This window comes from Somniosus microcephalus, chromosome 1 (assembly GCF_052327205.1).
Source record: "Somniosus microcephalus isolate GS21.2 chromosome 1, FLI_Smic_1.0, whole genome shotgun sequence".
Classification (NCBI taxonomy): domain Eukaryota; kingdom Metazoa; phylum Chordata; class Chondrichthyes; order Squaliformes; family Somniosidae; genus Somniosus; species Somniosus microcephalus.
Window position 1 is genome coordinate 81,002,514 of NC_140987.1, and position 23,508 is coordinate 81,026,021.

The window sequence follows — 23,508 nt, forward strand, 5'->3', positions numbered from 1 at the left end:
AGGGGAGTCTCTGAGAAGCCCAACCAGTTCATTTTTTATGGCGAAGCCTACCCCATGGAGACGGCGTTCTTCTTCGGATTTGCCTTTCCAGAAGAAGGTGTAACCACCGCCTTGCTCCTTGAGCTGGCCTTCCCCTGCCCGCCGGGTCTCACTCCGATGTCAATGTCGAAGCGTCTGAGCTCCCGGGCAACGATCGCAGTACGGCGTTCTGGTCTGTCACTGTTGGGGTTGTCCATGAGGGTCCCGACATTCCAGGTCCCGAACTTCATTTTAAAGGGTGGAAGATGCCTGTGCGTGAAATCTTTTAACGTGGGGTGGTCGTTGCACACCAGCTACCACACGGGCTTGACAAAGCAAGGTCTTGGTCCAATGGCAAGGGGATCCAAGGCGATTGGAGACCAGGCTCTGGTACAACGGCCTAGCACACAAACATAATGCTACTGTCCTCCTCCCCGCAGGTCCTCTCTGCCTGAGTTTCATAGGATGCACTGTGGTCCTCCCGACCTCGCTGTTGGCCCGTGCCGCACCTTCCCTGAGCCCCGACCCCACTGTTGATCCACGTTGTGCCACTCCTGGGCCCTGACCTCGCTGCTGGGCTCGTCCTCGCTCCTGGGTCCCGGCCTCGGACATGAATGATGTTGTCTCACAGGATCAAATTAGCATTGATATTCTCACTTTAGGAGCTAAGTTGAAGTGAAGAGCCAGTGCTCACTGAGAACAAAGAACAGGCTTGGTCAGGGGATGGGCAGTTGGCTCAGGTAACTTTAACCTTGCAGCTTGAACTTGCAGTTAGGGATAAAAATGCACCCACTATTAGAGCCAGGGGAGCTTAAACAGCATAAGAGAGGAGACTGGGGGGAAAGAGAGCAAAGGATGGCAATGGATTGTCAAGGACCCTTAACCACAACTCTGTCTTCGACACGAGTGTCCTCAACTCCATCCCACAGCATGCTACCCGCCACCATCTCAGCACAACCCCAGCCCGGCATGAGGTTGAAAAGGCCATCCGACAACTGAAGAACAACAAGGCCTCAGGAGCAGATGGAATCCCCGCCGAGGCACTAAAGCATGGCGGAGAAGCACTACTGGCGCGAATTCATGAACTCATTTCTCTTATCTGGAAGGAGGAGAGCACACCAGGGGATCTCAGAGACGCCGTAATTGTGACCATCTTCAAGAAAGGTGACAAGTCCGATTGCGGTAATTACAGAGGAGTTTCCCTGCTATCTGCCACAGGGAAAGTCATCGCAAGAATCCTCCTCAATCGCCTTCTCCCAGTGGCCGAAGAGCTCCTCCCAGAGTCGCAATGCGGATTCCGCCCACTAAGGGGCACAATGGACATGATCTTCACCGCACGTCAATTACAAGAGAAATGCAGGGAACAGCACCAACCACTGTACATAGCCTTCTTTGATCTCACAAAGGCCTTCGACACTGTCAACCGTGAGGGATTATGGAGTGTCCTCCTCAAATTCAGCTGCCCTCAAAAGTTTATCACTATCCTCCGCCTGCTTCACGACGACATGCAAGCCGTGATCCTGACCAACAGTTCCACCACAGACCCAATTCACGTACGAACCGGGGTCAAGCAAGGCTGTGTCATCGCAACAACGCTCTTCTTGATCTTCCTTGCTGCAATGCTCCATCTCACCCTCAGTAAGCTCCCCACTAGAATGGAGCTAATTTACAGAACAAACGGGAAACTGTTCAACCTCCGTCGCCTCCAGTCCCGATCCAAGGTCGTCCCATCCTCTGTCATCGAATTACAGTATGCAGATGATGCTTGCGTCTACGCTCACTCGGAGGTCGAGCTCCAAACCATTGTAAACACCTTCACCGAAGCATACGAGAGCATGGGCCTTGCACTAAACATCCGTAAGACAAAGGTCCTCTACCAACCTGCCCCCGCCACACAGTGCTGCCCCCCGATTATCAAAATCCACGACAAGGCCTTGGACAACGTGGACCACTTTCCATACCTCAGGAGCCTACTGTCAACAAGGGCAGACGTCGACAACGAAGTCCAACACTGCCTTCAGTGTGCCAGTGCAGCCTTCGGTCGCCTGAGGAAGAGAGTGTTTGAAGACCAGGACCTCAAACCCGGCACTAAGCTCATGGTCTACAGGGCAGCAGTGATACCTGCCCTGCTGTATGCCTCAGAGATATGGAACATGTACAGCAGGCACCTCAAAGCACTGGAGAGGTACCACCAACGCTGCCTCCGCAAGATCCTGCAAATCCATTGGCAGGATAGGCGCACCAACGTCAGTGTTCTTGCTCAGGCCAACATCCGCAGCATCGAAGCTCTGACCACGCTCAATCAGCTCCGATGGACGGGTCACATTGTCCGCATGCCTGATACAAGACTCCCAAAACAAGCGCTCTACTCGGAGCTCCGGCACGGCAGGAGAGCCCCAGCTGGGCAGAGGAAACGCTTCAAGGACACCCTCAAAGCCTCCTTGAAAAAGTGCAACATCCCCACCGACACCTGGGAATCACTGGCCCAAGACCGCACAAAGTGGAGGAGAAGCATCCGGGAAGGCGCCGAACACCTCGAGTCTCTTCGCCGGGAGCAAGCAGAAATCAAGCGCAAGCAGCGCACGTCAACCCAAGCACCCCACCCACCCGCCCCTTCAACCACTGTCTGCCCCACCTGTGACAGAGACTGTAGGTCCTGCATTGGACTAATCAGTCACTCGAGAACTCATTTTTAGTGTTGAAGCAAGTCACCCTCGGTTCCGAGGGACTGCCTAAGAAGTATAATTGTAGTAAGACTTCTTTACTCTTGTATTCCAGCCCCCTTGCAATAAAGACCAACATGCCATTTGCCTTCCTAATTGCTTGCTGTACCTGCATGCTAACTTTGTGTTTCCTGTACGAGTCCAAGTGTGTCCTTGTCAGACATCTACACAAATGACTGCCCACAGTCGAGGAGAAAGGGAAAAAGGGGGGGGGGGGGGCGGGAAGAAAACAGGCCAAGTTAAGGCCAGGATTCCCATTTCAGAGTCCAATTGTATCCTTGCACAACATCTACACAAGTGACTGTGAAACTACACAATAAATGCCAGCAGGCTTTGTTCAGTTCAAAGAGAATGACCACTTGGAAAGAGGAGTCTGTGCAACAGACCAGCAAGGTTGGGGCAGAGGGCGGGTGGTGGAAATTGTCAGAAAAAAATACACCAGCTACATTTTGGACATCTATGAAATATTGCCTAGTAAGGAGGTATCCTAAGATTTAAAAGGTCCCATAAAAAAGTTCCATCTTGTACTCGCTCCACATCTATCAGGATGTCCAATTGTCTGAAATGACTAATAGCTTGCAACACTTCACCCAGGTTACAGTGTTATCAAGTACCTATAGTCTGAAGCCTCAAAAGAATTGTTCTGATTCAATTATTTGCCTTTGATCCATGGCACTCAGCTGATCCCCTACATCCAGTTAGATTCCAGACAGTATGTCTGTCTTGAGCTTCATTTTTAGAAGTTTGTTCAGGTTGCTGGGATTCACAATAGGTCAGAGTGTCTTTGTGGGTATCCTATGGGATTCCCCAATTTATCTTCTGTATACTATCAATTAAAATAAACTTCAGCAGGAGAACAAGTCAGGATGTTAAATCTTAGCTGAATATGTGTACACTATATATATTTAATAACACTGGTACTTTTAAGGAGTGTTATCTATTGAGAGACACTACTGTTGTACATTATCCAATATTTTCTGCATGACTACAGAACATTGTGTCTAAAGCTTTAAACATCACAGCAAACTCACAGATGTTAAAAGCAAGAGTTCATAAAAAAAGTGCCCCGTATTCGACAGGAGCACAGATTGGAACTGGTTTGTGTTTTTCCACTGGGACCTAATGCCAAAGTTATTTTAATTGACAAAGGTAGCTGTTTGTGAACTTCAGTTTTCCTTTCAATTTATCCTTTAAACTGTTTGTACAAAGATTAAAAGTATTTAGGAACTAATTTTTTGTAGAAAATATTGTCTGGTAACATACAAGTCAGTTGGTTCTAAACTTTGAAAATAAATTTAAAGCAAGTGTGTTTTGCATTATCCAACAAGTGTACAATCAGCATAATTTAACTGGTGCTGCAACTGGTGAAGTAGTAGGAAGTGAAGAGAAGGGGACAATAAACAAGTGTCAAGAAAATGCTCCTAGCAAAATTAGTTGGGTGCTACTACTAGCTGAACTTCAGTATGTGCGAATACAGTGTAAAAAATATTGGCCCAGAAATTGCTGGAATGGCTCATCTCGCGAGTGACGTCAATTGGACTTTTTCCCCCCCTCGCACTTCAGATTGCACTTTATTTGCAATACAAATTGATAATGGCACAGCGATGTTAACGTCACATCTGGGACCTAAATGCTCAATGGTCTACCTCCTTAACCAATGAAATTTAAGGATAGAGAAAGAAACAGAGCGAACGACAAAGAAGGGAACAGGGTGAATTAGAGTCATTAGATACAGAAAGAGAAATAAAAAAGGGAAAGAAAGAGTGGATTAAGAGCAAGAAAAAAAAGACAGAAAGGAAAAGAAAGAAAAAAAGTTTAAGAACAAGCAGAAAAAGATGACATTGTAACCCAGTTCTTTGGGAATTGTTGTATCGGTCCTTGAGAAATTAATAAGGGATGAATGACAGTGTAAGTGTGTGAAATGTACAAATGTTATTACTCATACAGTATCCCAAAATTATTTTCTGACAGAAATCTATCCAATTTACATTTCTGAGTGTTGAAACAGCTTTGCATACTGAAAATGATTACCTATTGACACGAACAGGAGTGTGGATTCCAAGACTGGGAAATGTTAGAGACTGGCCATGTGAGGGGGCTGAATTAACAGAGTTACAAATGTCATTTATTTTTCTGCTAAACTTGCACATTCCAGCAATGTTCGCAATACAACATACACAGTGACCAATGTTTTTTGGAATATTGCATTTATGATCTTTACACCATAGCTCAGCCCATGAGACAATGCCCATCATTTTCAACATGAAGAGCAGCATAGATTTACAAAATACTCCCCTTTTCCAAGAGCTCCGAGAGATTACACCACAGGGTTGAATTTCCACAGGGGCTCTTCAGCTTGTCTGCCGAAACTCTGGCAGAAGAGCAGTGGAAACCAGAGAAAATGGTGCAAACAAAAATTCAACCTCCATGCTAACCTGAGGCCCAGTCTGTCTATTCAGGTAGATGTTAAAACACAGAAACATGCCATTCGGCCCAACCAGTCCACATTTAGCCTCCACATGAGCAAATGATCCATTTAAGGATGGGAGGCAAGGGGAATACTGGAAAAAGAGGGAGAACTCTACCAGAAGCAGAAATTTGCCAAACATCAGCAGCATGTCAGTAACCCTGCTTCAGAAAAGTGTCACATGGGGAAAGTTGCGTGTGCAAGACAGGTACTGGGGCATTAAGAACCCGGAAAGAGAGTCTGGAAAAACTACTGAATTGTGAACAGCACAGGAGCAAACAAACAACTGAAAACTGACAATGAACAACTGACCAAAGGTAAAACAAGCATAAAATTACTTAAAGGCGGACATCCCTCGTAGACATAGTTACAAGAGAAAAAAAATAGATCCGAGGTCTGAACCAGACTAACTGGAAGCATATGAAGGAAGGTGCAAAGGCCAAGAACATTAGCAGCTAGAAATAAGAAACCTGGTACACCACCATTCCACACATAGAATCACAGCTGATTAGTTCTTATTTCAGCTGAAGAATGTTCTTTCTAAACAGAGGATAACTTAAATACAGAAGTATTTGTATATCTAGTTAGATAAAAAATAAACCTCAACAGTGTCAATTAAGCAAAAGTACAGAGATGGAATGAGACTACAATATACAACTAAGGAAAAGAAAGGCAAAAAAAGACTTAATAAAGTAAATTCAAACAGAAAATTTTAAGATGGAATTCCAGTGCAAATAAAACTTGGAAGAGAGTCTCGGCCATAAAAATGCAGAAAATACAAGAAAAAGTTATTAAAATTGCATGGCAATGGAGTTAGTAGAGACCGCAGAACAGAGTAACTGTCAAAGTTAATTTAAATCAAACCAGTTAGAAAACAGATTGCACCTGAAAAGCTTTGAGATTCAGAACAGTGTATTCAGTCACAGGGCGAAAATCTTTCTACGGGCTAAACTCTCTGGGGTAAAATCTAATCATGTATACCTAAATTAAATCTGCAAAGTAGTCAGCACTGGATTTAGAAGCAATCTGGAAATCTACCATTTTGATTGTGCTTGCTTTTCTTAAAGTGTTCTGTGCATATATTTGTGCAAATTTAAACTGAAGCCCCTTATGTTGGTACTGATGTTAAGAGCAACCAGTACCATCAAGAGCAACTAGTACCGTGTGTCTTAGTCTGTGTCCATATTAGGTAGAAAGTTGTACAGTATCATTTTACTGGCAAATTTGCATGGAAAGACATACCTGCACCAATAGTTTCCTGTAATTCATAGTGTTTAAGCAGCTCGTCATAATCAACAGCCATAGTAGACCGACAACTCCAAGCACAATCAGAACCTGAAATATTTAAAAGCACATTAGAATAGTTCCATGCCGTAGAAATTCTACCATTTTGCTCAAATTGGTGTACACTAACAAAAGGAAATGTATGGGAAGAAGGGACAAAATCCTCAGAGAAATCAAACAGCTTCTAAAATTAAAAAGGTTAAACAAAAAATGATTAGTATTTAGTTGATTTTAAAGTCTGATCTGCTATCGATATTATTTGTACCAAGAGCAGGGTATCCTCCAAATAAATATGCAGTTCAAAATTTCTGCCAGGACAAAGATTGTCAATGCAAAACTAAGGCAAACAGATAACTACCATGAATGATCAATCTGACTCGTTACAAGGAAATGTTTCAATGTACTTTTTTTTTAAATCTCTTCCTGGGATGTGGGCATCGCTGCCAAGGCCATCCCTAATTGCCCGGGAGAAGGTGGTGTTGAGCCGCCTTCTTGAACCGCTGCAGACCTTGTGGTGAAAGTACTCCCATAGTGCTGTTAGGAAGGGAGTTCCTGGATTTTGACCCAGCGACAATGAAGGAATAGCGATATATTTCCAAGTCAGGATGGTGTGTGACTTAGAGAGGAACTTGGAGTGATGAAATTCCCATGCACCAACTGCCCTCATCCTTCTACACCATGTTTATCACTTATACTTAGAATCTTACAGCACAGAAGCAGGTCATTCCGCCCATCATGGCTATGCTGGCTTTTGGAAAGACTTCTCACTATTGTGTTGGAAAACCCTTTGATCAGTCAGTCTGAGAGAGAGGCAGGCTTTTAAAAACACAAGACAGCAAAAGGGCAGTCAAGCAGCAAAGTTCTGCAATGTTAAAAAGAAAGGAGACTGCAGGGAGAGGGGCCTGCCCAGAGCTGGAGAACTGAACAGAGAGGAATTTAGTCTAAACCAAGCAAAGCAACCCATTGCAGTGGGATAATGCAGGCTGTTATCAAACATACATAAATAGGACCATTCCACCACCAAGTCTGATCATAACCACTGCTCCAAGCAGTCATCATTGTGATAAAAAGCCTCCCAAATTGGTGCCCATTTTTTCTGGAAATTCCATGTCTGAACCTCTCCAATCAATTTCCACCCTGCCACAGCACTGCAGCACCCCTAATCAACATCACAAATTACATCCTCTATGACCGTGACCATGGTGCACTATCCCTCCTAATTTTTTTCAACCAGTCGGCAGTCTTTCACATGGTTGACCACACCATTCTCCTCCAATGCCTCTCCTCTGTTGTCCAGCTAAGTGGGACTGCCCTTGCTTGGTTCCATTATTACCTATCCAATCAGAACCAGAGCATCTACAGAACTGGCTTCTAATCCAACCCCCACATTGCTACCTCGAGCCCCTCAAGCATCAATCCTTGGACCACTCCTCGTCCTCATCTGCATGCAGCCCCTCAGCAACACGACGTCAGGTTCCTAGCATACATTGACGACACCCAGCAGAAGCTCACTACCAACCTCTATCGACTCCTCCACTGCCTATGTTGTCAGACTGCTTGTCCGACATCCAATTCTGGATGTACTGTAATTTCCAGGATTAAACATTGGGAAGATCGAAACCATTGTCTTTGTCTCCTGCCATGAAAACCATTCCCTTGCCACCGATTCCATCCCCATATTTCGCCACTGTCTCAGGCTGAACCAGACTGTTCACAACCTCAGCCTCCCACTTCACCCCAAACAGAGCATTTGACCCCGTAATCCTCTCCATCACAAAAAGAACACTGACAACAACCTACTTTTTTTTCCTGGGCTGTGGGTGTCACTGGCATGGCCAGCATTTATTGACCATCCCTAATTGCACATGAGAAGATGGTGATGAGCCACCTTCTTCAACAGCTGCAGTTCGTGTGGTGAAGGTACTCCCATAGTGCGGTGAAGGTACTCCCATAGTGCGGTTAGGGAAGGAGTTCCAGGATTTTGATCCAGCGACGATGAAGGAACGGTGATATATTTCGAAGTCAGGATGGTGTGTAACTTGGAGGGAAACTTGATAGAAGTCACAGGTTTGGGAGGTGCTGTTGAAGAAGCCTTGGCGAGTTGCTGCAGTGCATCTTGTAGATGGTACACAATGCAGCCATGATGCGCCGGTGGTGGAGGGAGTGAATGTTTAAGGTGGTGGATGGGTTGCCAATCAAGCAGGCTGCTTTGTTCTGGATGGTGTCGAGCTTCCGAGTGTTGTTGGAGCTGCACTCATCCAGGCAAGTGGAGAGTATTCCATCACACTCCTTACTTGTGCCTTGTAGATGGTGGAATGGCTTTGGGGAGTCAGGAGGAGAGACACTCTCCACAGAATACCCAGCCTCCGACATAGTCTTGTGGTCACGTTATTTACGTGGCTGATCCAGTTAAGTTTCTGGTCAATGGAGATCCCCAGGATGTTGATGGTGGGGGTTTGACGATGGTAATGTCAATGAATGTCAAGGGGCGGTGGTTAGACTCTTGCTTGTTGGAGAGTCATTGTTGGTCACTTGTGTGGCACCAATATTACTTGCCACTTCTCAGCCCAAGCATGAATGTTGTCCAGGACTTGCTGCATGCGGGCACGGACTGCTTCATTATCTGAGGAGTTGCGAATGGAACTAAACACTATGCAATCATCAGCGAACATCCCCACTTCTGCCCTTGTGATGGAAGGAAGGTCATTGATGAAGCAGCTGAAGATAGTTGGGCCTAGGACACTACCCTGAGGAACTCCTGCAGCGGTATCCTGGGGCTGAGGTGATTAGCCTCCAAAAACCACAAACATCTTCCTTTGTGCCACGTATGACTCCAGCCAGTGGAGTGTTTTCCCCAATTCTCATTTACTTCAATTTTACTAGGGCTCCTTGATGCCACATTTGGTCAAATGCTGCCTTGATGTCAAGGGCAATCACTGTCACCTCACCTCTGGAGTTCAGCTCTTTTGCCCATGTTGGAACCAAGGCTATAATGAGGTTGGGAACCGAGTGGTCCTGCCAGAACCCAAATGGAGCACCAGTGAGCAGGTTATTGGTAAGTGCCGCTTGATAGCACTGTTGACGACACCTTCCATCACTTTGCTGATGATTGAGAGTAGACTGATGATGCGGTAATTGGTCAGATTGGATTTGTCCTGCTTTTTGTGGACAGGACATACCTGGGAAGTATTCCACATTGTCGGGTAGATACCAGTGTACCAGCTGTATTGGAACAGCTTGGCTCGAGGCGAGGCTAGTTCTGGAGCACAAGTCTTCAGCATGATAGCCGTGATATTGTCGGGACCCAAAGCCTTTGCTGTATCCAGTGCGCTCAGCCGCTTCTTGATATCACATGGAGTGAATCGAATTGGCTGAAAACTGGCTTCTGTGATGGTGGGGACCTCAGGAGGAGGCCGATATAGATCATCCGCTCGGCACTTCAGCCTTGTCTTTTGCACTCGAGTGCTGAGCTCGCCCATCATTGAGGAGGGGGATATTCAAGGAGCCCCCTCCTCCTGTTAGTTGTTTAATGGTCCACCACCATTCACGACTGGATTGGACTGCAGAGCTTTGATCTTATCTATTTATTGTGTGGTTGCTTAGCTCTGTCTGCAGCATGCTGCTTCCACTGTTTAGCTTGCATGTAGTCCTGTGTTGCAGCTTACCCAGGTTAGTACCTCATTTTTAGGTATGCCTAGTGCTGCTCCAGACACGCTCTTCTGCACTCCTTATTGAACCAGGGTTGGTCCCCTAGCTTGACGGTAATGGTAGAGGGAGGGGTATGCCGGGCCATGAGGTTGCAGATTGTGGTGGAATACAATTCTGCTGCTGATGGCGCCTCATGGATGCCCAATTTTGAGCTGCTAGATCTGTTCTGAATCTATCCCATTTAGCACAGTGGTAGTACCACACAACACAATGGAGGATGTCCTCAGTGTGAAGATGGGACTTTGTCTCCACAAGGACTGTGCGGTGGTCACTGCTACCAATGCGGTCATGGACAGATGCATCTGCGACAGGTAGATTGGGGAGGACGAGGTCAAATCAGTTTTTCCCTCACCACCTGCCACGGGCCCAGTCTGGCAGCTACGTCCTTCAGGACTCAGCCAGCTCGGTCAGTATTGTTGCTACCGAGCCACTCTTGGTGATGGACATTGAAGTCCCCCACCCAGAGTACATTCGGTGCCCTTGCTACCTGCAGTGCTTCTTCCAAGTGGTGTTCAACATGGAGGAGTACAGATTCATCAGCTGAGGGAGGGCGTTGGGTGGTAACCTCAGCAGGAGGTTTCCTTGTCCATGTCTGACCTAAAGCCATGAAACTTCATGGCATCCAGAGTCAATGTTGAGGACTCCCAGGGCCACTCCCTCCCGACTGTATACCACTGTGCCACCCCCTCTGGTGGGGCTGTCCTGCATTGCCCATCCCTGCCATTGACCCAGCTGCTGAAACACTCATCCATGTTTTTATTACCTCCAGAATTGAGTATTCCACCATTTTCCTGGTCAGCCACCCATCTTTCACCCTCCATAAACTTGAGCTCATCCAAATCTCTGCTGCCTGTATTCTAATCCGCACCAAGTCTTGATGTGCCTGAAAACATTTTATTACGTTAACTACAACTTGCATTTATAGTGTGGCTTTATTGTTAACAATTTAAAGCTGAGCCTTGTCTCATTTACTGTTAACTCTGTGTCTTCAGAGAGATTGAAGAAATACATGTGCAAAAGACATGGAGATCCACTCTAGATCACAAGGGAGTTTCCTTGCTACACCTTCGGTTCTCACTACCATACAAGGAGAAATAGGGCAGTGTGAGTCAACACCCTTAAAACAAATGGCACTTAACCCAAAAATGTATCTAATGGCAGACCTGAATTTGTAGCCACGCTTAAATTGAAATGATGGAACGTATTCATTATAGTTTTTAATGACCTTTGCAGTAGTAATAAAGCTTGTAGCTTTTAAGAGTTTAACTTTTATTCCTCCTTGTAGGGAGGCACAACTTTTGCTGCACTTAACTCAGATGGGACAACATTGGTTGACAAAGAGTTGAGATAGATACACCAAGGAGGAGCGAGCTCTTCAGATATGCACTTGAGTAGCTTTGTGTCCAGTTTTAACAGATTTCCTGGGATGAACTTTAGAAGATGTTCAACTTGATGTTGATCCAGCTAATTAGGACCTTGGGACATGACCTTGGTGTGCAGATGACAATTCAACAGATGTGATGTGCAACTGACTGCTTCATGACCCAATACATCTGGGACACCACAGGGCAGTTAAATTACCAGGCTATCATAAACCCAATTGAAATTTTTGAGGAAGTAACTAAAGTAACAGACAGGGGAATGTCTATGGATGTAGTTTATATGGACTTCCAGAAGGTATCCAATAAGGTTTCACATAAGAGACTGTTAGCTAAAATTAAAGCTCATGGAATTGAAGGGAAGTTATTGATCTGGTTAAGAGATTGGTTAGGTGGTAGGAGACAGTAGGGATAATGGGTGTGTGCCCAGATTGGAAGGAAGTGACAAGTGGTGTCCCACAAGGATCGGCGCTGAGCCCTCAACTATTCACTATATTTATTAATGACTTAGATTGCACAATAGAGAGCCATATACCAAGTTTGCCAATGACACAAAGATTGGTGGCATAGAAATTAGTGTAGATGGGAGCATAAAATTACAGAGACATTATTAGATTAAGTGAGTGGGCAAAACTGTTTGAGGTCATCCATTTTGGACCAAAAAAGGATCGATTAGAGTAGTATTTAAATGATAAAAATAACTAGGAACAGTGAAGGTCCAAAGAGATTTAGGGGACCATGTACACCAATCACTAAAATGTAGTAGTCAGGTACAAATAATAATCAAAAAGGCTAATGGAATATTAGCCTTTATAACCAGAGCACTAGAATATAAAAAGGGAATGAGGCTATACAAAGCCCTGGTTAGACCACATCTGAAGTACGGTGTAGTTTTGGGCACTGCACCTTAGAAAGGATATATTGGCCTTGGAAGGAATACAGCACAGATTCACCAGAATGTTACCAGGGCTCTCAGGGTTAGATTATGAGGAGAGATTACATAAACTAGGCTGGAATATAGAAGGTTAAGGGGTGCTTTGATAGAGGTTTTTAGGATTTTGAAAGGAATTGATAGGGTAGATAGAGAGAAACTTTTGCCACAGGTGGGACAGTCTAGGATAAGGGGACATAACCTTAAAATCAGAGTCAGGCCATTCAGGAGAGAAGTTAGGAAACACTCTTTCACGCAAAAGGTGGTAGAAATGTGAAGCTCCCTCCCATAAAACACAGTAGATGCTAGCTCAATTAATAATTTTTAAATCGGAGATGATAATTTTTGTTAGTCAAGGGTATAAAGCCAAAGTAGGTGGATGGAGTCAAGATACAGAGCAGCCATGATCTCACTGAATGGCGGAAAAGGCTTGAGGGGCTGAATAGTGATTCAATTCATGGTTAATCTGTATCTCAATTTCATTTACCAGTCTTGGCTCCAAATCCCTTAAAACCTGAAAAAAAAATATCAATCTCAGCTTTGAAATTTTCAATTGATTTAGCCTCAACAGCTTTTTGGGGCAGAGTGTTCCAGATTTCTACTACCCTTTGTGTGAAGAAATGCTTCCTGACCACACAAGCTCTAATTTTAAGATTATGCCCCCTTGTTCTGGATTACTCCATCAGAGGAAATAGTTTCTCTCTAGCTATCCTATCAAATGCTTTAATCATCTTAAACATCGGAGTTAGATCAACCCTTAATCATCCATACTCAAGAGGATAAGAACACAAGAAATAAGAGCAGGAGTAGGCCATATGGCCCCTCGAGCCTGCTCCACCATTCAATAAGATCATGGCTGATCATCGACCTCAACTCCACTTTCCCGCCCGATCGCCATATCCCTTGATTCCCCTAGAGTCCAAACATCTATCGATCTCAGCCTTGAATATACTCAAAGACTCAGTATTCACAGCTCTCTGGGGTAGAGAATTCCAAAGATCCACAACGCTGAGTGAAGAAATTCCTCCTCATCTCAGTCTTAAATGGCCTACTCCTTATCCTGAGAAAATGCCCCCTAGTTCTAGACACTCCACCCAGGGGAAACAACCTCTCAGCATCTACCCTGTCAATCCCCTTCAGAATCTTGTATGTTTCAATGAGATCACCTTTCATTCTTCTAAACTCCAGAGTATAGGCCCATTCTACACAATCTCTCATCATAGGACAGAACTCTCATAAAACATAAAAACATAGAAGATAGGAGCAGGAGTAGGCCATTCGGCCCCTCGAGCCTGCTCCGCCATTCAATGCGATCATGGCTGATCATCCAAATTCAGTACCCTGTCCCTGCTTTCTCCCTATATCCCTTGATCCCTTTAGCCTTAAGAAATATATCCAACTCCTTCTTGAATATATTTAATGAATTGGCCTCTACTGCCTTCTGTGGTAGAGAATTCCACAGGTTCACCACTCTCTGGGTGAAGAAATTCCTCCTCATCTCTGTCCTAAATGGCTTACCCCTTATCCTTAGACTGTGACCCCTGGTCCTGGACTCCCCGACCATCGGGAACATCCTCCCTGCATCTAGTCTGTCCAGTCCTGTCAGAATTTTATAAGTTTCAATGAGATCCCCTCTCATTCTTCTAAACTCCAGTGAGTATAAGCCCAATCGACCCAATCTCTCCTCATACGTCATTCCTGCCATCCCAGGTATCAGCCTGGTGAATCTTCGCTGCACTCCTTCCATGGCAAGAACATCCTTCCTCAGATAAGGCACCCAAAACTGCACACAATACTCAAGATGTGGTCTCACCAAATCCCTGTACAACTGCAGCAAGACATCCTTGTTCCTGTACTCAAACCCTCTCGCTACGAAGGCCAACATACCATTTGCCTTCTTAACCGCCTGCTGCACCTGCATGCTTACCTTCAGCGACTGGTGCACAAGGATGCCCAGGTCTCGTTGCACTTCCCCTTCTCCCACTCTATTGCCATTCAGATAATAATCTGCCTTCTTGTTTTTGACACCAAAGTGGATAACCTCGCATTTATCCACGTTATATTGCATCTGCCATGCTTCTGCCCAATCAACCAACCTGTCCACATCATACTGGAGTTTCTCGGCATCCTCCTCACAGCACACACACCCACCCAGCTTTGTGTCGTCTGCAAACTTGGAGATATTACATCTAGTTTCCTCATCCAGATCATTAATATATATTGTGAATAGCTGGGGTCCAAGGACCGATCCCTGCGGTATCCCACTAGTGACTGCCTGCCACTCGGAAAAAGACCCGTTTATTCCAACTCTTTTTGCTTTCTGTCTGCCAACCAGTTCTCTATCCGCCAACTAGTTCTCTATCCAAGTCAATACCTTCCCCCAATCCCATGTGCTTTAACTTTACACACTAATCTCTTATGCGGGACCTTATCGAAAGCCTTTTGAAAGTCCAAATACAGGAAACTTTCGTTTAACCGGAGGTTAAATGTCCGGAAAGCTCTATCTACCGGCAAAATTCAGGAGCCGTTTCCTATAAGTTATTTTACTTCTCGTTGCTTTTTTTTTCTCCAGTCAGGCTCTGCAAGGTCTAGCTGTAGCTTAGCTACAGAGACGCTTTTAAGCTGCGGCCAACTGTTTTGAAGCTGTTGCTAAGCAACAGGGATTGTTGATTCACACGGAGCGCAAAAGCTCCATATGTTTTAACATTAACGCTGATTTCTACGGCAGTTGTGATGGTACGGCACCAGCTCGGTCCCGTCAGTGCCAGATACCAGAAAGTTTCCTGTACACCACATCCACTGGTTCTCCTTTATCTATTTTACCAGTTACATCCGCAAAAAATTCCAGTAGATTAGTCAAGCACGATTTACCTTTTGTAAATCCATGTTGACTTTGTCCGATCCGGTCACTGTTTTCCAAGTGCTCTGCTATTACATCTTTTATAATGGACTCTAGCATTTTCTCCACTACCGATGTCAGGCTTACCGGTCTGTAATTCCCCGTTTTCTCTCTATCACCTATTTTGAACAGTGGGGTAACATTAGCTACCCTCCAATCCACGGGTACTGTTCCAGAGTCTATAGAATTTTGGAAGATGACCAGCAATGCATCCACTATTTCTAGGTCCACTTCCTTAAGTACCCTAGGATGTAGATGATCAGGCCCTGGGGATTTATCGGCCTTCAATCCAGTCAATTTCCCCAACACCATTTCCCTACAAATACTGATTTCTATCAGTTCCTCCCTTTCATTAGACCTTATGTTCCCTGACATTTCTGGGAGGTTATTTGTGTCCTCCTTTGTGAAGACAGAACCAAAGTATGTATTTAATTGGTCTGCTATTTCTTTGTTCCCCATTATAAATTCCCCTGATTCTGACTGCAAGGGACCTACGCTTGACTTCACCAATCTTTTTCTCTTCACATATCTATAAAAGCTTTTACAGTCAGTTTTTATGTTCCCTGAAAGCTTACTCTCATACTCTATTTCCCCCCTCTTAATTAATCCCTTTGTCCTCCTTTGTTTAATCCTAAACTGCTCCCAATCTTCAGGTTTACTGCTTTTTCTGGCCAATTTATATGTCCTCTCCTTGGATCTTATGCTATCTCTAATTTCCCTTATTTTTATGCCAAACTGGGATGAACAAATTCTGTAGTTCATCCATGCAATCTTTGAATGTTTGCCATTGCCTATCCACCATCAACCCTTTGAGTGACATTCCCCAATCAATCCTACCCAACTCGCACCTCATACCATCGTAGTTTCCTTTATTTAAATTCAGTATCCTAGTCTCTGAATCAACTACTTCACTCTCCATCTTAAATGAAGAATTCTATCATATTATGATCGCTCTGACCCAAGGGGCCTCGCACAACAAGATTGCTAATTAATCCTTTCTCATTACATAATACCCAGTCTAAGATGGCCTGATCTCTAGTTGGTTCCTCGACATATTGGTCCAGGAAACCATCCCGTGTACACTCCAGGAATTCCACCTCCACAGTATTGTTACTAATTTGGTTAGCCCAATCTATATGTAGATTAGTCACCCATGATAACTGCTGCGCCCTTATTGCACGCTTCTCTAATTTCCCTTTTAATGCCATCCCCGACCTCCGCATTACTGTTTGGAGGTCTATATACCACTCCCACTAACGTTTTCTGCCCTTTGGTATTTCTCAGTTCTACCCATACAGATTCCACATCATCAGAGCTAATATCCTTCCTTACAATTGTGTTAATCCCCTCTTTAACCAGCAATGCTACCCCACCTCCTTTTCCTTTACTGTGGCCATGTTTGATTTAAACCGCTGATTCCTCTGACTGCCACTTCTGTTTTTCTCCTTCCTGTCTTTTGCTTTTATCCTTGTTTCCCTTTCCTGTCTCCCCGCTCAGGTTCCCAACCCCCAGCCATTTTAGTTGAAACCCTCCCCTAGAGCACTAGCAAACACTCCCCCTAGGACATCGGTCCCGGCTCTGCCCAGGTGCAAACCGTCCGTTTTGTACTGGTCCCACCTCCCCCAGAACCGGTTCCAATGTCCCAGGAATTTGAATCCCTCCCCTTTGCACCTTCCTCTAGCCACGTATTCATCTGAACTATTCTTCTATTTCTACTCTGACTAGCACGTGGCACTGGTAGCAATCCTGAGATTACTACCTTTGAGGTCCTATTTTTTAATTTACCTCCTAACTCCCTATATTCAGCTTTTAGGACCTCATCCTGGTTTTTACCTATATCGTTGGTACCTTTCTGCACCACGACAACTGGCTGTTCACCCTCCCTTTCCAAAATGTTCTGCAGCCACTCTGACATCCTTGACCCTTGCACCAGGGAGGCAACACACCATCCTGCAGTCTCGTTTGCGGCCGCAGAAACACCTATCTATTCCCCTTACAATAGAATCCCCTATCACTATAGCTCTCCCACTCTTTTTCCTCCCGTCCTGTGCAGCAGAACCACCCTTGGTGCCAGGAAGTTGGCTGCTGCTACCTTTCCCTGGTAAGCCATCCCCCCCATCAGTATCCAAAGTGGTATATCTGTTTGAGAGGGGGACGGCCACAGGGGATTCCTGCACTACCTGCCTGCGCCTACTACTCTGCCTGTTGGTCACCCATTCCCTTTCTGCCTGTGCAACCTTTGCCTGCGGTGTGACCAACTGCTTAAATGTGATATCCACTACGTCCTCAGCATCGCGAATGGTCCAGTATGTATCCTATCGCAGCTCCAGCGCCACAATGCGGTCTGCCAGTAGCTGCAGCTGGATACACTTCCTGCACACATGGTTGTCAGGGACACAGGAAGTGTCACCGAGTTCCCACATAGCGCAGGAGGAGCATACCACGGGACCGGGCTGTCCTGCCATGACTTACCCTTTAATTAATTCAAAATAAATTAAATCAAATCAATCCCACCAATTACACTACAGTTAAATGATATATTTAAGGGCCCTGGTTTACAAACAGTCCCCGCTACACCACAGAGAGCTTAGAAAGTATAAACCACAGAGTTAAATCATAGAATCATAGAATAGTACAGCACAGAAGGAGGCCATTCAGCCCATCGAGTCTGCACCGGCTCTTTCGAAGAGCAGTCCAGTTAGTCCCACTCCCCCGCTCTTTCCCCATATCCCTGCAATTTTTTCTCCTTTAAGTATTTATCCAATTCCCTTTTGAAGGCCACTATTGAATCTGTATCCATCGCCCTATCAGGCAGCGCGCATTCCAAATCCTAACCACTCGTTGCGTAAATTTTTTTTTCCTCATGTTGCCTCTGGCTCTTTTGCCAATCACCTTAAATCTGTGCCCTCTGGTTATCGGCCCTTCAGCCATTGGAAACAGTTTCTCTTTACTCTATCTAAAACCATTCATCATTTTTAAATCTTGTACTATGCACATCTGGATCATTCAGAGATTAAATAGCCTGAAATCTGATATGGTCCATCTAGGCACTATGTCCCCCACCCCAAGATAACACATTTACATTAAATTTGTGGGATTCTTGGTGCTTTTGGAGAAGATGCAGCAGCAGACAGTTTAGATGGGTCCCTGAACGGGTTTTAATCATTCCTTCTCAGACAGACAGTCAACTGCCAAGTTTCAAGTATTAATCATGCACCCATTTCTCCACAAACCAAGCTTGCCATTTCACTACACTCACCTGGCCTGCTGAGTTTTTCCAGCATTTTCTGTTATCTTCAGGTTTGTTTGAGCAGCAGCTTGTTTCAAGCTCCCTTATGGCAATCATTTCCTTTAGAATCTTTCTTGGTCCCTGGCAGCTGGGATGGTCGTAGATTTCCTCCTGGCAGCTGGGATGGTCGTAGATTTCCTCCTGGCAGCTGGGATGGTCGTAGATTTCCTCCTGGCAGCAGGGATGGTCGTAGATTTCCTCCTGGTCCTTGGGAGACAGCAGATTCCTTCAAGATTCATAGGGGAAATGGCTTCACTTTTGGTCCCTGGATGCATTGTATTCCCTCCAGCTAACTGGTAGTTGGTTCCACAAAAGCAGTGCACTGAATATACTGCACTCGAGTTTACACCATCATCACTAAAGAGGGGTATGTTCAGTTATATGAGGTTGCTTAAAAGGTGAATATGCTTGCATTTGCACTCATTCACTTAATGTGTTATAGACCAGCAGAGGCGGGAAATTCCACCGATTTGGGACCTGCAGAAAAATAATACCGTCTCTAAAGGGAACTCTTCTATGTTCTTAGCTCAATCAGGATGTTGACTGGAAAACACCTTCTGAAACTCAGCTTAACAATGATTGACCATAAAATACACCCCAAACATTCAGGCCCTTACATTTTTCTGTACTGTTAGCTGATATCGTTAATGGTTCTCTCTCCTCCAAATCTGCAGTCATCACCCCTCCGTTCTTGCAAACTACTGCCCCATCTCCAACCTCCCTTTCCTATCAAGTCCTTGAATGTGTTGTCGCCTCCCAAGTCAGAACTCATCTTTCCCAGAACTCCATGTTTGAATCCCTCCAATCAGGTTTCCACCCTTGTCACAGTACCAAAACAGCACTTATCAAAGTCACAAATAACATCCTATGTGATTGTGACAAAGGTAAACTATCCCTCCTCATCCTTCTCGACCTGTCTGTAGTTTTTGACACGGTTCACCATACCATCTTCCTCCAATGCCTCTGCACTGTCGTCCAGCTAGGTGGGACTGCACTCACCTAGTTCCATTCTTATCTATCTATTTGTAGCCAGAGAATCACTTGCAATGTCTTCTCTTTTCGCACCGTTACCTCTAGTGTCCCCCAAGGATCTATCTTTGACCCACTCCTATTTCTCATCTACAGGCTGCCCCTCGGCAACAACATCCAAAAACACAGCGTCAGGTTCCACATGTACGCTGACGACACTCAGCTCTACCTCACCACCACCTCTCAGCCTTCGTAAGCTTGGAGTCCACCATGTCTTTGTTACCTCTATGTTGACTATTCCAACGCACTCCTGGCTGGACTCCCATGTTCTACCCTCCCTAAACTTGAGGTCATTCAAAACTCTGCTACCCGTGTCCTATCTCGCACTAAGTCCCATTCACCCATGCTCGCTGATCTACATTTCCACCCGGTTAAGTAACGCCTTGATTTTAAAATTTCCATCCTTGTTTTCAAATCCCTCCATGGCCTCCCCCCTCCCGATCTCTAATCTCTTCATGCCCCACAACCCTCCGAGATATCTGCACGCCCTGATTTTAATTGCTCAATCATTGGTGGCCGTGCCTTAAGCTGTCTAGATCCTAAGCTCTGGAACTCCTTCCCTGAACCTCTCCTCCTCTCTACCCTCCTTTAAGTTGCTTCTTAATACCTACCTCTTGGACCAAGCTTTAGCTCATCTGCCCCAATATCTCCTTGTGTGGCTCGGTGTCAAATTTTTGTTTTATAATGCTCCTGTGAAATGCCTTGGGAGGTTTTCCTATGTTAAAGGTGCTATAAAAATATAAGTTGTTGTAGTCATCATGGTGGAAGGAAATCAAATATTTTCCAGCTTTTTGCATCCAGCATGTTTATCAAGCATTTCTAGTTCAGACACAGCATTAGTTAGAATGCATGATAAAGTTCTCACTATATTGTCCCAACTTCAGAAAACCACATTATTACTACACCAGTATGATATTTACACCACCCTGTCCCAAACCATCTTTATGCCTGTCCAAGCAGTATTGTCAAGCTCTTGGTCAGTTTCCTTAGCCCACCCATGACCCAAAATCCCAGCCTGCAGCCCTGGTCAGTTCCTTTACTGCACCCGTAACCCAATACTCACCTGACCCAATTTACTCCCCGGTCCTCCCTCCCCAGGCCTCTTTACACTCATCCTTACTGTCCTATGCTCTTTGCACCCCTTAACCAGCTCAGAATGAAAGCACAGTAAACATAACAAACGTGCTCCAGATCCCATTCTATCTATAGATAATGCCATGGTGTCATGATCATGAAAGGCGCTATATAAATGCAAGTCTTTTTTCTTTCATGGGAGATACACTAGTATTGCACTGAAAGTCTTGCGCATAGCTGCATTATACTTTAAATGTACCCATGGCTGGGGAAAAAGTGTTTTTCTGATCATCACTATCCACTTACTTCAGGTCTCTCAAACTTCTACCACCATGGACAACAGCACCAAATGTTGCTCATTTGATTAGACACATAGGGGGAGAAATTCGGTATCGTCCCATTTGGGGCGCAAATTATCGCCACCTACTGCTAAATTGGTCTCTTTCGCCCCTGGAGCTGATTGCAGCACTAAATCAGGCGCTGCACGACTCTCAAGGCGCTAAGCCGGAGGAGCGAGGTGCTACCTCAGAGGGCGGGCGCAGCGCAGGTGCTGTCAGTTAGCGATTGCACACAGACACGCTGGTGCCGGTCAGCTCTTAAAGGGGAGGGTCGATCTTGATTTGCAGCCGCACCCTGCACATCGGAGCCCTGAATCTCGGCCTGGACAGACCTGTTGCCAAATCCTGAAGCCAAGGACCATGGAGAGGGCCAGGGAGCGAGCGCAGCACTTCAGCGAGGGGGCCTTGGAGGCTCTGGTTGGCGCAGTGGAGCACAGGCGATCTCTCCTGTACCTGGAGAGTGGCAGGAGGCCTCTGCCCAGCGAGTACCGAAAAGCTTGGAGGGAGGTGGCTCACAGAGTGACCTCCAGCAGCATGGTGCCTAGGACCCTTGTGCAATGCAGGAAGAAGTTCAACGACCTCACTCGGGTCGTCAGGGTGAGTGTCTTTTTCAGAAACCTCTTCATCCCTCCATCTCGACCTCGCTTTATGGCCAAAGGGTCTTGAAAGCCCCAATGCCCAGCACTCATCCAACACCTATGGCCCTTTCAGGAAACTCTCACGCAGATTCAGCACTTTACATACAGTAAGGGCTATTCGACCATGGGAGGCATTTCAGCCAGGAGCATGGCTGCACACAGTAAGGGCTATTTGACCATGGGAGGCATTTCAGCAAAGAGCATGGCTGCATCTTTACTCAGACCCCGTCCTTTTTCTTGCAGGGCAAACTGGCGCATAATAGGAGACAGCAGCAACGGACCGGGGGAGGCCGGCCTCACCTTCAGGCCCTGACCGATCTGGAGCAGCGAGTCCACCGGATTGTGGCAAGCCGGATGCTTGGCCCCGTCCCCACTGGAGACGCCGACCCCGTTATGGACAGCAATGGCAAGGTCATCACCTTTTTGACCTCTCTCCTTCCACTTGTTCCTCACAACAGCATCCTTTGACACTTTCAATCCAAATCGGTACATCGCTGCACTCATGCCTCCCTTGCTGCCACCCTGTCCTCACACTAAAGCCACTCTTGTACCTCCCTGCTTTCAGATGCTGATTCACCAGGTGAGGAGATGGGCCCTCAAGCTGCCACTGGGAGTGAATCTGAAGGCGAGGAGGAAGAGGAAGCCGGACCATCAGCACAACCCTCTGCCAAGGCAGCCCATGGCCATACTGGGGACATGCCTTCCCTGGAGGGGAGCGGGGGGGAATGGTCTGATGAGGGTGAAGCTCCAGGACCCAGCGGGCTGCAGCAACGCGAGGTGGGTAGGGAAGCTTGGGGACCTTCTTCCCGGAGGGAGAATATGGCCTCGAGTCCTGCTGCAATGAGCGCAGACGAGGTGCAGGTCCTCGCTGAAATGAGCGCCCAGGTGGAGCAAAGGCACACTGAGCTCATGGCTGCAGTGGCAAGGATGCCCGAATCCATCGAGTTACTGGCAAGGAGTGTCCAGGACTTCGGTGCAGCACAGGCATCTGCCACGCAAATGCTAAGTGCTGCAATGCAGTCAGTGGCTGGTCTCATGCAGACGCAGATTGAGGCCACGCGAGCACTAACTGCTGTCACCCTCGCTGGATCGGGCAGGTTTCCCCGGGGCCCTCACCGCGCCGCAGCAGGCCAGTAATCTGTGCTCCAGCAGATTGCTCCGCATGCTGAAGTGCTGCCCCGTGGGAGTGCCAGTGTGTCGGTCGAGTTTAAAAAGAGAGAAATACTCACCAATCAATCACTTACCTGCTTTCTGGTGACATCACACTTCGATTACTTTTTACTCCTCTCCCTCTCTCTGAGATTGGAGATTGGTAAGCCTACCTGGTCTCTGCCGCCTTTTAAAGCCTCGCCGCTCCGCCGAGATTCCCGCCATCGCCGCTCTCATCCCAGGAATCAATCTAGTGACCCTTTGTTGCACCGCCTCCAAGGCAAGTATATCCTTCTTTAGATAAGGAGGCCAAAACTGTGCACAGTACTCCAGGTGTGGTCTCACCAAGGCCCTGTACAATTGTAGCAAGACTTCCTTACTCTTATACTCCAACCCCCTTGCAATAAAGGCCAACGTGCCATTTGCCTTCCTTATTGCTTGCTGTACCTGCATGCTAGCTTTCTGTGTTTCTTGCATGAGGACACCCAAATCTCTCTCAACACCAAAGTTTCTCACCATTTAAAAAATATTCTGTTTTTCTATTCTTCCTGCCAAAGTGAATAACCTCACATTTCCCTACAT

At 46.1% G+C, this 23,508-nt stretch overlaps 1 protein-coding gene across 2 annotated transcripts in view; it reads right to left on the minus strand.

Annotated features, from left to right (window-relative positions):
- Positions 1-23,508, minus strand: part of melk (maternal embryonic leucine zipper kinase) — a 148,677-nt gene that overhangs the window by 115,929 nt on the left and 9,240 nt on the right. For both annotated transcript variants that reach the window (XM_085983708.1, XM_085983701.1), the window contains exon 2: positions 6,451-6,543. In XM_085983708.1, coding sequence (XP_085839834.1) covers positions 6,451-6,511 — 61 coding nt within the window. In that variant the 5' untranslated portion in view covers positions 6,512-6,543. The remainder of the gene's footprint in view (positions 1-6,450; positions 6,544-23,508) is intronic.